This window comes from Sprattus sprattus (assembly GCF_963457725.1).
Source record: "Sprattus sprattus genome assembly, chromosome: 14".
NCBI lineage: Eukaryota > Metazoa > Chordata > Actinopteri > Clupeiformes > Clupeidae > Sprattus > Sprattus sprattus.
The window spans coordinates 13720611-13734665 of record NC_137912.1 but is presented as its reverse complement, the minus strand read 5'-3'; the positions used below and the strand labels follow the sequence as shown (position 1 = coordinate 13734665).

The 14055-nt window shown below is 44.2% G+C and overlaps 1 protein-coding gene across 2 annotated transcripts in view; it reads right to left on the bottom strand.

The window, feature by feature from the left end:
- LOC308375012 (pleckstrin homology domain-containing family A member 5-like) overlaps nt 1–14055 on the bottom strand; it is a gene marked incomplete at its 5' end in the record, with an annotated part of 104338 nt that overhangs the window by 27711 nt on the left and 62572 nt on the right. For both annotated transcript variants that reach the window (XM_080851031.1, XM_080851032.1), the window contains one exon: nt 2992–3075. In XM_080851031.1, the coding sequence (XP_080707157.1) occupies nt 2992–3075 (84 nt within the window). The remainder of the gene's footprint in view (nt 1–2991; nt 3076–14055) is intronic.

Sequence of the window (14055 nt, the reverse complement as noted above, 5' to 3'; positions counted from 1 at the left end):
TCATTTCTATGGCTATACCAAGGACAGGCAACTCCGCTCAGCTCAGAAGAGGGGGAGTTACAGACTCCTAAAGCTAGGTGGCAGCAGCAAGACAACCAAGCTCACAAGCCAACATTCCAAACAATTTCCTATTCTAAGGATAGAAGAGCAGTTTCTCCTGCCAACATTTTATATAAACACCCCGGCACGAGGAGGGAAACCTGTGTAGGTAATGCACTAATGATGAAGCACATTGGATTACCAGGAGTAGTATAGATAAATGACACACGTGGTTCAGGAACATGTTGTGTCTGTCCTGATTTAAAACTTAAATCAGGGAAAGCCATCTCTCCGTAAGCTCTCCGTAAGGGCTTTACTGCCCCCACTTCCCTCCCAACCTAACATTTCCGGATCTATTAAAGGGGATCCAGCTCATGACTTTGGCTGCCTGGATAAGCTAATGATATTTTAATTAAAAACCCTGATTAAGCCTGCATACCCCCAGTGCCAGTGAGGTGTACAGGGCTGTGCGGATTAACACACACACACACACACACACACACACACACACACACACACACACACACACACACACACACACACACACACAGTGTAAGGCCTAAGATTATTCACCATTAATTCCTCCTCATCGCCAGTACAGTTGGGCCTCCGTATCTACTTACTTGATAGTAACAAACACCATATTGTGTATACCGCCATGTTTTTTGTGCATACCTATGTTAACGTTTAATTTATAAATTACACACAATAAGGTGGTCTCTTATTCGAACGAACGAGATTCTGACATTGTTGCTTATCCCTCAACAGACGATGAAAAAAAACCTTTTACCTTTTCCTTCCTTCCTTTCTTTCATTAAATCCTAGTACCTCCCTTTGATTAAAGCATGAAGGAAATAAGGATAGAATGCAACAAGGAGGATTGAAGGACAAGTGTTTTGGTGCTTAGAGACACAATTAAGCACAACAGTGCGAAAGGCTACTCAGAATGGTGCAGAATTTAAATCTTATGAAATATGTTTTTTTGTTTCATTTTTCCACTTAAACCGCAGATAACTGAAAATAAATAAGCGGTTATGGCGGTTCCACTGAACTGCAGGGATTTCAGTTCCTGGGGGGGGGGGGGGGGGGGGAGACAGGAAGATGTATTTCACCTCGACATGAACTTCAAACCACAATACCCTTTTTCACGGAATCCCCATATTGGTCCTCTGTGTGTCATCTCCGAGCCTTGAACCATGCTTCAGTGACATAATCCTACTGCAGTGTCAGCAGAGGGTTAAGATGTAGGAATGTTTGAAACAGCAACAATGATCTAAGCCTGGCAGTGGAGCCAGTGAGAAGTAATTCGCATTTGGTCTCCATCAGTGCAATGAGTCTTCCCCTGACAAGACACACTTTTCAAGCACGGCATCCATATTATGATGTCAACTGCCTGACAAGAGGTTTTTCCTGAGAGGCCTCAGGGCCTGTAGCCTGGCAACGAACTTTCACCTTTCATTTCCAAGGGGTGTAATTATTACGAGCGCGACCTTCAGCTAGAACCTCAAGTAGATACAGCCTGTCTGTTCTCTTGCATCAGACTAGATTAGGTTATGGCAATCAGAGAGGGACATTTCACCTGAGGTGACCCAATCGTGGCGATAGCTATAAGGTTGCATGCTCTTTTCGGGGCAGAGCTGAAGATTGAAAACATCATTAGCTTTTATATTTGGTGCAGTCATGGTTCAGAATGTCATTTAGAAAAGGTGCAGTGAAAAGTCAGAGCAAATTAACTCTGCCCAGCAAAATAATCACGTCCCTGGTCTGACACTAACAAGATACAATTTAAAGCAGTGCTAGATTCTGTAAAATTGGAAAGGTACAATTTGTGGGGAGGTAGTTAGGCCACTACATCATGCTCCTCATTATTTTGGTTCAGTTTGAGGTACCTCATTATGCTAATATAGATACATTTTTTTGATTGCTTTTACTGCTGAATAGGAACATTACATCAGCAACTACATTTAGAAACAGACAACGGTTCTCTAATCGCAGTTACAATGCAACATCATCTTCAACTTCCAAATATAAATTTGTATGTATACTCTGATTCACGCCTCAAATGTCTGATAGTAGCGCATAATATAGTTCCAACCGGACTTTGCTTATCTGACTGATCAATGATTGCTTTTCTGCTATGTCTGCTACTCATCATTATAATAATCCTGACCCTCATCACCCTTATCTTCCTCATCCTCATCACCAGCAAAGGCGTCATAGTCATAGTCATCCTCATCCTCTTCCTTCATACTCATTGTCATTGTCCACAGTTAGTCAGCAGCTGGTCATGTTTCAGTTTCATCTCCTCCACCCCAGCCAGCCTCCTCAAGCACACCCAGCAGCTTGATTGCCAAGAGGCCCTAGAGAGCCGCCAAGCCGAGCGCTATACAAGTGTAAATTACCCCAGTCGAGGGTTTGTGACGTCCACAGGCGAACACAAACACACACACACACACACACAAACCCACACACACACACGTACGAACACAAACACACACACACACACACACACACAAACACTCTCTCGCCTCTAAGCATGCCTCGTGTCCTCTCACATGACACTTTCTGCTAAACAAGCTTTGCTTTCATTCTGTGGGCTCTTCATAATGAAATGTGCAAACCGTTTGTTTGCCAGTCTGAAATATATGCAGCATCTGCTGATGTGCCTTTCCAGAACTCATATTAAAAAGTAGGCATAAGGAGAAAACTCACATTATTTGATTTTCATTCAATGACCTGACAGTACTGATACAGAAATCACAACACAGGCTCATGCTTAAAAAAAATGAACAGACTGATAATATCAGATTGTCCTTGGGAACACTGTGTTCTGTGTGTATGAGTGTGTGTGTGTGTGTGTGTGTGTCTGTTAGACAAAGCAAAACTGGTTTAATTTGCTGCAAAACATCTCCAAAGCAAGGTGCATTCTGGGTAAAGAATGAAGTGACTTACTGTTCGTTGACGACAAAGATGCAGTTGTCTTGGGAAGGGACGCCAGAGACAGGATGCTTGCAGGTCACCTTCCGCTCATTGTGGCTGATGGACAAATGGACAGACACAGAAGAGTCAGTCATCACAAGAGCTTCCATACCACGTCCTCACAGAGAACATCATGACTGATGTTACAGAAAGCCCGGTCATTACATTTATACCAACCAACACTTGAGAAAAAAAATACACATAGATACTTGAGAGGATATGTGCAAGTGCCAAACCATTTTAATGCTAAGGTTGCATTGCACTGCATATCAGAGATAATTTTGGACGTCATATTTGGAGGCCAGCCAATTGCAAGGGTTCTTTGAAAATTGATATGGACATACATGTCATTGCCTTTAAGTAAGTTATAACCCATATCAACAACTTGCAGGCTGGCTAGCATCAGCAGAACCTCTGCCTTCCACACCAGAATAGCATCTCAATAATTTACAGACTAGTGTAAGCACATCTTAGCAAAAGACATTGACATCGGTCCCGCAGCAATCCCAGATGCATTTTTCATACCAGCGCTGCTGAACACTATTTCAGCCCGAGAAACACTTGAGTCAGGAAGCTACACACCTTGAGATGTGGGTGGTGCTGAACTTCAGCATGGCTCTCTCTCTCTGTCTCCCTCTCTCTTTCTGTCTCTGTCTCTCTCCTGCGGCTGCTTTTGCCTCTCTCACCGGTCTCCCACATAGAGCTCCGGCGATTGCTTCCCCTCACACACCTGCTCTCCCGATCCCTCCCGTAGGCTCCGAGATGTCGCTGAGGGGGCTGCTGGCTCCCAAGTCATATGCTCTGATCACAAGAGCTCTGAGACTCCCACTCTAACTCACTCCACCACCCACCCACCATTTCCACCCCTTACAACACCCTCCCCTTCCTGCTCCGTTCTCAAACTTTCGCTATAAATAAAACGGCTGCAGCGGCAGCAATAGCAGTAGCAGTGGCAGACGCAAACACAGCTGGCACGGGCAGAGAGAAGACAAATGTATCCTCACAGAGGTTTGGGATAGGCTGTACGCCAGTGGAAGATGGCTTTTAAAAAGATGCTTAAAGTGAAAAAAAAAAAAAAAAACAGGAGAAAGAAAGAGACAAGTTAGGGAATGGAGGGGGGGGGGATGAGGGAGGTAGGGGGAGTAGAGCCACTGTGCTAGTGCTGCACTCCTCCATCTCCAAATCCTGCACCTCATTTGTTTGTCAACAGAAGTGCAGAAACGGGAGGCCTTTGACAGTGTCGTGACACACACACACACACACACACACACACACACACACACACACACACACACACACACACACACACAATGGCAGCAGCAGCAGAGGAATTGTATTTACTCAGCCATAAACAAACACGAAACGCCCCATAAATGTCAAGCATCCTTCACCGTTTTGAGCCAGCAGGGAGAGAGGGCAGTAAATGAGCTAATAGAGTAACATAGACATATCAACATATTGCCAGCATGCCGCAATGCTGTGCCACACGTATTTCTAGACTCTGCAACAGGAATGCATTCCAACGGCATTACTGTGAGCTACATGGCATATTCAGGATTAGCGCAGCCAATACATTTTACTGTCCCCCCAATTAAGGCTTTGCGCGCATAAGCGAAGGAAATCGTAGCCTGTAGGTGATGGGAAGTGGTGGAATTAGGCAGGAGAGTACAAGGAGGATTAAGTGGATTTAAGCGGCACGCTGCCTATCCTCTTGTTGTCTGCGCTAATGTTATTCACTGCACAAAAGCAAACACAACAACTTATCACCCAGGGAGTTACATTGTGAATTTCCAGAACGGTGTGGCAAGAGAATAAACTCGCAATGTGTACAGTAAAATTTAGAAAATGATTGACAGCCCTGGTCAGTGCATTCAAACTGTACTGTATGATTGATATTATGCTGATGTGAGGTGGACATGCCAAGAGTCCCACCTGGCACTGTGCATTACGTTACCCTAGACACGTATGCACACAGAGACACGTGTAAACAGACATGCATACACACACATGCATGTAGTGCACGTGTACACAAACACATGACAGCTGGAAATCCAATGACTAGGGGAGCATCTACTAATATGGCGAGAATGCATGTTCTCTCTCCAGGGTCAACATGGCACCATATTAACCACCGGGTATGGCAGTCGCTAATGCTTATATTAAGACCGTGACCTTACCGCATCCATCAACCACACATACCTCTCCCAGCCATAAATCAATATCAAGCCTTCTCCAGCTTTTATGGACCCCTTAAAATGAATAGATTCAGACATCAAGGTAAGATACGACTCAAGGATCTCATCCAAGGTGATTTCGTAGCAATGAATCACCACAGACTTTCAGGTGTCATGGGGAAAGGGTGCACTAAGAGGGGCAGCGCAGAACCTGATGGATTAGCCTCTACACGGCTCATCAAGGTGGCATTAAATACCAGCCCTGGAGAATCACTGGGACACATGTGCTTATGCTCTTCATCCACAGGGTCTCCTCAGAAGATGTTCAGAACAACAGGAGCAGTGTAACCGGAGCCATGCGAGCAACGTGCGCCGGAATCATGTGATAAGGCCCTGATGTCAGAGAGAGCGCTCTGCCACACAAAGTTAGCCCTTAAGGAGGTTCGCAGGGGGCACCATGCCTGATTGAGTCTGGGCACGCACTGAAATAGCATTCTCTCACACACCACTGGCATGCACTGACGCTGCAGGGTCTGTTTATGCCTCAATAAACTGCTTGGTGCGACCCAAAATGCACCTGGGCAAGAGGGGGGAGGGGTGGTCTATGTGTGTTTTTTTTTTTTTTTGGTCTCCTCTGAGCTTGGGGGACAGATGTGTCACATGGAGGTCTAGAGGAGCTCCCAGGTCCAGCTGTTCACTTTGCCCAGTGATGCGACTCTGTGCGTGGGATGCGTCCGGAGGTCTGGTCCCCCGTGTGGTAATATTTCAGCGCAGAGTTCCCCCGGAGCGACAGCTAGGCTGCATCATTAACTGTCCTCTATGGCTGTCACGAAACATCACTGCTCAAAAACCGGGGGGGGGGGGGGGGAACATGACAGACGACATTTTCCTGGAGATTGGCCAGGTGAGCTACTGAAGTACTCGTGACTCGGTCTCCCCCTAGCTCTGACTAAAGCTTTGCAGGAAAAAAGGATGAATTATGGAAATGAAAAGGAAAGAGAGAATTATGGAGATGACGAACGGCGCACTCAAAAAGGAGGTGAAATGTACTGTTTCATGAGCCAATGACAGGGTGGGGTACGTCTTCCTCGGGGCAAGGCAGAAAAGTGAATAATGGCCATGATCAATGAGAGGTGTGACTGCATTTTCAAGTTAGCTTGAGTTTTAAGGAAATGACTGCCATATCAAACTACACTGGAGGCAGTAGGAGAAGGGAAGAGGAGGAAATCACCTGTCGTTTCATGTGAGGTAACCTCAGTGCTTTCATAGAAAAGGCAATAGATTAGGAAAATGGCCCACGGGGTAGCAGAAGAGTGACCGTCTCCATTGTCACAGACTCACGACGAGGCTTGATCACCATTACAGACAAGAGGGAAGATTTAAGCCTCTGCAGTCATGCAAGATGCCACGTGTCACGTGTGCACGCTGGTGCGAGCATGAGAGAACGCATTTGACATGGCAACAGGTGGGTGCACTCATGCTAACACGCCATCTTACTAATAGAAACCTTGTTACCTTGAACACCCACACAGAAGTACTGCCGAAGCAGACGGAGTTCTGATTTCATAATGGGCAGAATCAGATGGTGCATCTTGTAATAAGTATCCACTCAGAGACTCGAAAAGATATTAATGCAGGAAGAGAAACAGTGGATTTCCATCTGGGTCTTGTCTATAATGAGTCTGTAGTTGTTCCACAGAAATGACTGACAGCTGTAAACTCGGCTGGCGGGGATAATAAGGTGAGGAGACAACTAGGGATTAGCATTCATAGTAATTATACTGGCAGCTGCTTTATAGGCTCGAAGCTCATAACTTTAGTCAACTGCACAGAGGCTGAGAAGTATGGAGGAGTTATTTACAGCCAGATTTCCAGATTTTTTAAAATGGCAGGTCTTTCGCATGAAAAATCAAGTTACTTCTTGCTATGGTGTGCACTGACACCATGAACATCTCCCAGGGTAATTCAAACTGAGCACAGAATAAAAACACTTGATGGCTTTCCAAATCCAAGCGGGCTAATTGAGGTCCTTCAGAGTGGCAGGCCTGAAATTGATGTGGGCTTTGCAAATCTGAGCACTGCACCGAGGACAGTGACAGTCAGTCAGACGGACTAGTTGCTTTTCTTTCTTTTCACTTTATGTTCATCAAATAATTACCAAAAAAATGCTTCTTGACTCATTTTCATGCAAATTTTTCTGACATCCCTCTTACTTAAAAATGTGTCTGACAATGACATAGCAGGAGGTTGATTAGAAATAAAAATGTTGCTAGTCATTTCCCTTGTTTTCAGATAGCAAACCGACAGCGCAAATTGCAAAACATGCAAACAATTAACCAAGATATTGGCCCAGGCTGTGTGATGGTTATGTGCTGAGGGGAGGATAGCAGTCGGCACAGGGACATAGCAGAGGTCAAACATAGCACTATGCAAATGTTCCAGAGTTTTCTAGGAAATTCTAATTGTTGCAAGAAATGTGTGAAACAATGTGCAGTAGCAAAAAATGCCTAACTCTCTCACCTGCACAGAAAAAAACAGCTCTGAGGGTTCAAAATGAGAAGAAAATCATGGTGCTAGACAAAGCGTGTCAACAATGACAATTTATTTATTTATTTCTAGCAAATCAAAGTTACCCCACTGGACACTTTTCTCTCTCTCCTTCTCAGTTGTTGAAATACAAGCAACCGACAAACAATGAAATTACCTTTAAAAGCCTCAGCGTTCAACAGCTTGACGGCTCCGCTTTCAAACGTCCAAACAAAAGCCAACTGATGTGATAATGGGACGGCATTTAAGTCCATTCCGGTCTTTTCTATATAAGCACACTTGTTAACAGTACGACAAACAGGAAAAACAGAAAAAAGGAAGACAAAAAACCTATTCATAGTCAGCTACAGTCAGGCACAGCGCTCCCTCAGAGAAAGCTGACGGAGGGACAACAATGGGAGGGCGCCACCCACCCATCCAGCTTGGTCCCGCTGGCATTAGCACTAACCTTTTGGAAAGGTCACATGGCCGCTATGCCCTACGCTGCATTGGCATTCAGAAGGCCACCAAGGTGGCAGCCGGAGAGGAGAAAGCATAATCACGGCCAGTCAGAGATCCTGCGCCGCCTGCCTGGTGATATCGGAGTGGACACTGAGAGGGGGGAGAGAGAGTGGAGCACCTCTGATGTTCATGAGTTCAAAAACAAGGTGCCTCAGATGGTATCTCGCCTGTGATGGATATTCAGGCGGTAGGTCTGTCACACCAGAGATACGTGGAGATGTATGTAGGGGATGTTTCACGTACACGTGCACCAATGTCATGTGCGAGAAGGCTTATCCACGATTCACCATCTTAGCCACACACACACACACACGTTTTGAATTCTCACAGTGTCAAAATGATCTCAGCTGCTCACAAAATACATCCCCTCCAGCTGTTGCTCTCTCCCTCTGTCGCAACACACACTCCTCCTCTCTTCCTCTCTTCAGTCATTACCTTCGCTGTTCAAGGACACGTGGCATAAAGAAAGCTCCAGGGAGTGGACACCTTGCCTTATGAGGGCACACAAGGACTTTAGAGGCAGACTTCATTACACATCTACCTGATAATTAACATTTGGATTTGGATCCTGTTGGGAACCGCTGACCACGGACAGACGATAAGTGCCCTGCAAACCTCCAATAACGACGCCATTTTCAGCCAATACTCCCCCCTGCTAAATGTTATTTTATGTCTTTTTAATTTTGCGTCGCTTGCAGACGCTTGGAGGCTAATGAGGCAGCGCTGCACAAATGAATCGCCGGGCCGCGAGAGTCACACACTCCTGATTTGGCTCAATGATCCAGTGAATTAACCCTTTTCACATCAGTCCCTGTGTGGACACCTTCCTTCAGGGTGATTAATGGGTGGGAGTGATAAAAAAGATTACAGCACCTACCGACCACACAGAGAGGGTAGATGAGTGTATGTCTGTGACTGTACAGCACAACTAGAGGACCTTATACACCTTCCTGAAGGCCATATAATATATAGGATATAGGAGGATATACAAAATGCAGGAAAGGAATGTAATTTCACAAGTGACATGGACATGAACATGGACATGGTGTCCTGGAGGTCCCAAACACAAGGCTACGCACCATGGGCGACCGGGCCTTCTCCTCTGCAGCGCCGCGCCTGTGAAACAGCCTCCCGGACCACTTAAGGGCAACACAGACACTGGACTGTCTTAAGACTGGCCTAAAAAGCTTTTTGTTGAAAAAGGCGTTTCCTACTTTTTAAAAACGTATAATTATGCTTTTGTTATGGGCTGTTTTTAACTATGTTTTTCTAAAATTGTTTACTGTAGCACTCTGAGATTCAGTTTGAATGTAGAGTGCACTACAAATGAAATTGATTATTATTATTATTATTATTATGGTTATGAGCTGAAAGACAAAGAGCAAGTGCAGTAACAGGTGGGGGCGTGTGAGTGCTGCCCAGACCCAGAGCATACTCATCTGCTGCAGCACGAATGGCACGAATGGCACGAATGGCGCGAACGGCTCGTGAACCCACATTAGCTGCCTGTGTCAAATCTACTCAAGCCTCATTTCGGGAGTTAAGAAGTGGGACTAAAGGATAAATCTCTCTGCGGCTTTCCCAATCCAAAAGTAATTCCTTTCATAGTAGTTTAATTCCGGCTATCACTGATTGTACGTTCTTTAAGTACGTTAGGGAGGGAGGATGAATGGTTCTCAGATACTTGAAAGGTCTACATCTGGGCTACAGAGAGAATGAAATGCTGTGAGAATAAGGCTCTCCTATAAAGGATCTGAAACACATACGAAATTGTAGAGAAACAAATATTGTATTCATTAACGGTTTGGCTTATTGCTGCCTTAATGAAAAATGTAAACTCATAAGCGTATGAGGAGTTACTGGCAGTATGTTGTATTTTCAATAATATAGTTTATGTCATCTCACTCAGTTATATCATAGAGGTCAGATTTCCAACTGATTGCTGCTTTGCACTGCTACTGGCTACCACAGCAGATGGCTGGTTCTATCTGTGTGAGTACAGCCAATAACAGGCTGAGCAGAGAATCCTCCAGAGAGGCCGTTTGATTTTCCATGTTAAAAAGGAAGGCCAGTGAGGGAGGAAAAGAAGCTCATTTGAACCCAAACGGAACAAACATGAGAGCCATGGTCACCAAGCTGCTTCAGAGCAAATCGCCATGGAGACAGCAGAGCAGGTGCCACCAGCTGTCCCTACTCCAGCCGGCTAGTGGCTGGCAGAAATAAGGCCTAACCTCTGAGGCTCCTGCCAACCCCCCAATGCCCTCATCGGATCTGCGAAAGCTGCCCGTACACATCTCTCATTATTCATGTACTCTTACAACAGGAGAGTGCGGCTGTCTGCTAGTGCTTATAGCTCAACTTAGCATTTTCAGGTGGCCTCACACTGCTGGTTAGTGTGTGTGTTGTTACAGAAACTTTCATTTCGAGATCTAGTTGTTTTTGTTATGCTTTAGCATGGGTTTCATTCAAACATGAGGGTTGTTAATAATGATAGCAGACTGTCACAAAAGTAAGCCTCAACCTAATAGGGTCGTGCACTGCTCAAATGAAAGCTACAATGACCACGACGACCTCCCAGAGAGAAAAAAATGCTGCCAACGATTCTAATGAGCGAGTGTCATTTAGAGTCTAATGAGTTTAACAGAGGATGAAACATTCTTGAGCGAGTGCCTTGCCGTCAACGTGAAAGGATCAATTAGAAGATTTTCCAAAGCAGGAAATGATGTGAGCCGAGGGGAATAGCCTGCTTTTTAATGGAAGAGCACGTATTTGGCTGAGGGGAATCTGTTGTAAAAGCGAAGCACAATAACCTACAGTGAATGAACACATTAGCACATCTTACAAAAGCAGACACTTTTTATCATCTGATAATGTTAATCGGCATTTGGCAGGCCTGTGTCGCAACAAGCACATTGCCACAATGCACACGGAAGCCTAATAGCCCAGGGAACAAATTGCACATCTCTCAGACTTAAGGACGTCGATTGGAATTGGCACCATATGGTAGGATAATAAACTCCTAATTTAAGGTAGTGCTTTCAGACAAATTGATGTGACAGGAGTACTGAGAAACAAATCAGGGAAACCGCTAGAACTTTTAAAAGCTTTCTCAAAACATTGCAGGGCTGATATCTTCAGTATCTGGCTGGAGTTTTCGTGGACCTCTTTTTTTTCCCCGTCTGCTACAATGCAAACAGAGCAGCACGCAGCATAGAGGTCTAGTAGCAATGACACATTTGTGATTCTGGACTTGACCATTATTCCCCTTCCATTTAAACGCTCTCCCAGAGAAGAGCATGAGCACCACTGGGTGAAAAGAAAGATGCACCGGTAACATTGAACCCATCTGTAAATACACTCACAGATCCACTCAGTAGGCTATTCATGCCCTTCGGTGGAACATACATTCCTTAATTCTGTACAGGCAGAGTAAACACTTGAATGAATGAATGAATGAATGAATGAATGAATGAATGAATGAATGGCAGCATGTCACCTGTTACAGGTCTGTCAACAATCAATAGCTCAGTTACTAGAGTACTGGAATCGTAGTTTATAGTTTCTATGCCGCACAACTGTAGCTTCAAAAGTCTTTGGGAACAGATGAGCATTACCATGATTTCCATGACTATGAATGGCAATGTGAGTGAGTGATTCCTTTCTTTATTATGCAAAGCTTGCAGAGGGAAGAAAATGGAATCGTCAGGAGAGTAATTTTCTCAACTTGATTCGTAAAATCCATCATTTACTGCCAAATTACAGACGCAAACCTTGCCAATTCGGTGACAGACATCAAGGCCCATTTAACCAGATTTTAGTCGTCCTGCCTTTCCAACGAAAACAACGTGGTCTTAAAACCATACAAAAAAGAAATGTAGAAACTACAATATCCGCGAAATCCGTTTCTCGCAAACCATCCTGCTATGCAAGCGCAGACTAATTCTACAAGCAACACATGAATTAGTGATTTTAGGCAACGTGATATTTTACTTACAGACAACATGCTGGGGTTTCTTCATGTGAAAAAAATCCAATCGTTATAATAAGCCAACTTTAAACACTTGCTATTAACGGTGCGCACTTCGCCAGAACGCTTGCCTGCTGTGGAGAAGAAACGATATACCATGAAGTCTCAATCTCATGCCGTTAGCATCTAAACACAGGCATGAAGAAAAGGAACAGCTGGCAACATTCTACGCTCATTCAACTGACAATAAAGCCACAGAGCGGTTTTTAAACGACACTCGGTGAGACTGAGGGATGAGTCAGATGATTAAAATATTTCAGTGGATTGTTTCCCCATCTAAAAGACTGCTTACCACACCAGTGTACGGCAATGCTGATCAAATCTTTTCGTAAAATCATGGCAATAGGATAGCTTTCAGACGACAACACTGTATAAATTGCATAGATTGATTTAATACCTCATAGGAAAATGGTCTGCACACAGTAAATCTGACATAAACACAAATACAGAAACCAGTGGGTAATATTTCTCTCACTAAATTAAGACAAAGGCCTCCATTGGTTCTACAAGTCAAAAACTATATGTTTCCAAGGACAGAATCCCTGAGAGCTCCAGTCTCTGAGGTTCACAGGCAAATCCCAGTCCTTTGAAAAAGAAGAGACAATGGTTATTGAGAAGTTAATCAGCTTTCCCCAGATTAACTGGCACTGCTGTTGAAAGGAAGGTAGTGTGAACTGAAAAGCAAGGAGCCCTCCTTCACACGAGGGCCTCTGTCGCTTCAGAGAGAAGGGGAAAGCTTTATTGAGCACTAAAAAGCCAGAGAACATTTCCAATAGGCAAACCTAGCATCAGTGTCTCCTCCATTCCATAACATAGAACCAGTGTGAGATTGCTTCCAAGTCACTTTAATAGTGTAATGAAGTTTGAATGTGTCTTTTATTTATTTGAATGTGTCTTTTATTTATTTGTATTATTATTATTATTTTAAAGAAGAATGCTCAAGCTTTGATGAGAGAACATGAATTGACTTGAGACATTAGATTGGCAGGCATGAAAATAAACAACAGTAATAATAAACCCAAATAAGTTTAAACACATAAGAAAAAAAGATATTAAGGTCATTACAGAAAATAGGGGTATGCTCAAGCAATTTTCAGTCTGATTTATTTTAACATGCCCAAATATTCACAGTGAAACACACACACTAATGCCCAGGCTTTGGTTAGACAACATGACTTGACTATATTAAAGTGATCTGCAGACACTACCATGGAAGAGGGTTTAGGTAAATTTAAACATAGAAAATGATATGATAGTGAGTGACTTCGACTGAGTAGAACACAAAAAGTATCGTAGGGAATGTGTGCGCATGTGAATGTGTGTTGGTGTGTGTGTGTGTGTTTGTATGAGAGAGTGTGTGTATTTGTGTGAGTGTGTGCGTGCACACGTGCATGCTGGCAAAGAAGCACTGTGGCCTGGTTATACTTCTGATACACAAAAGCACTAATGCATGGGACTAAATCCAGGAACAAGCGACAATATCAAAGCCACTGCCTTCAAGGGACATGGTGGGCCGACTTGCCAGCTGTCCTCGAGAAATCTGATATGATGAAAAACGAGAACGGGGAGAAACATGCTGCGTTTCAGGGGAAAAAAGCTCAAGAGAGCTTAGCAAGTGAGCTCTCCTCTGTGAACGCGTAACCAAGGACTGCAGTATCGAGTGCCATGCAAACATCTGTCTCACCGCTGTGATTAACAGGAATATCAGCACCTCACCTTGGCACGTTCACTTTTAAGGTTCAGGTCTCCCTGAATGTGATCGATACAACAGTCACATTAGTATCTTCA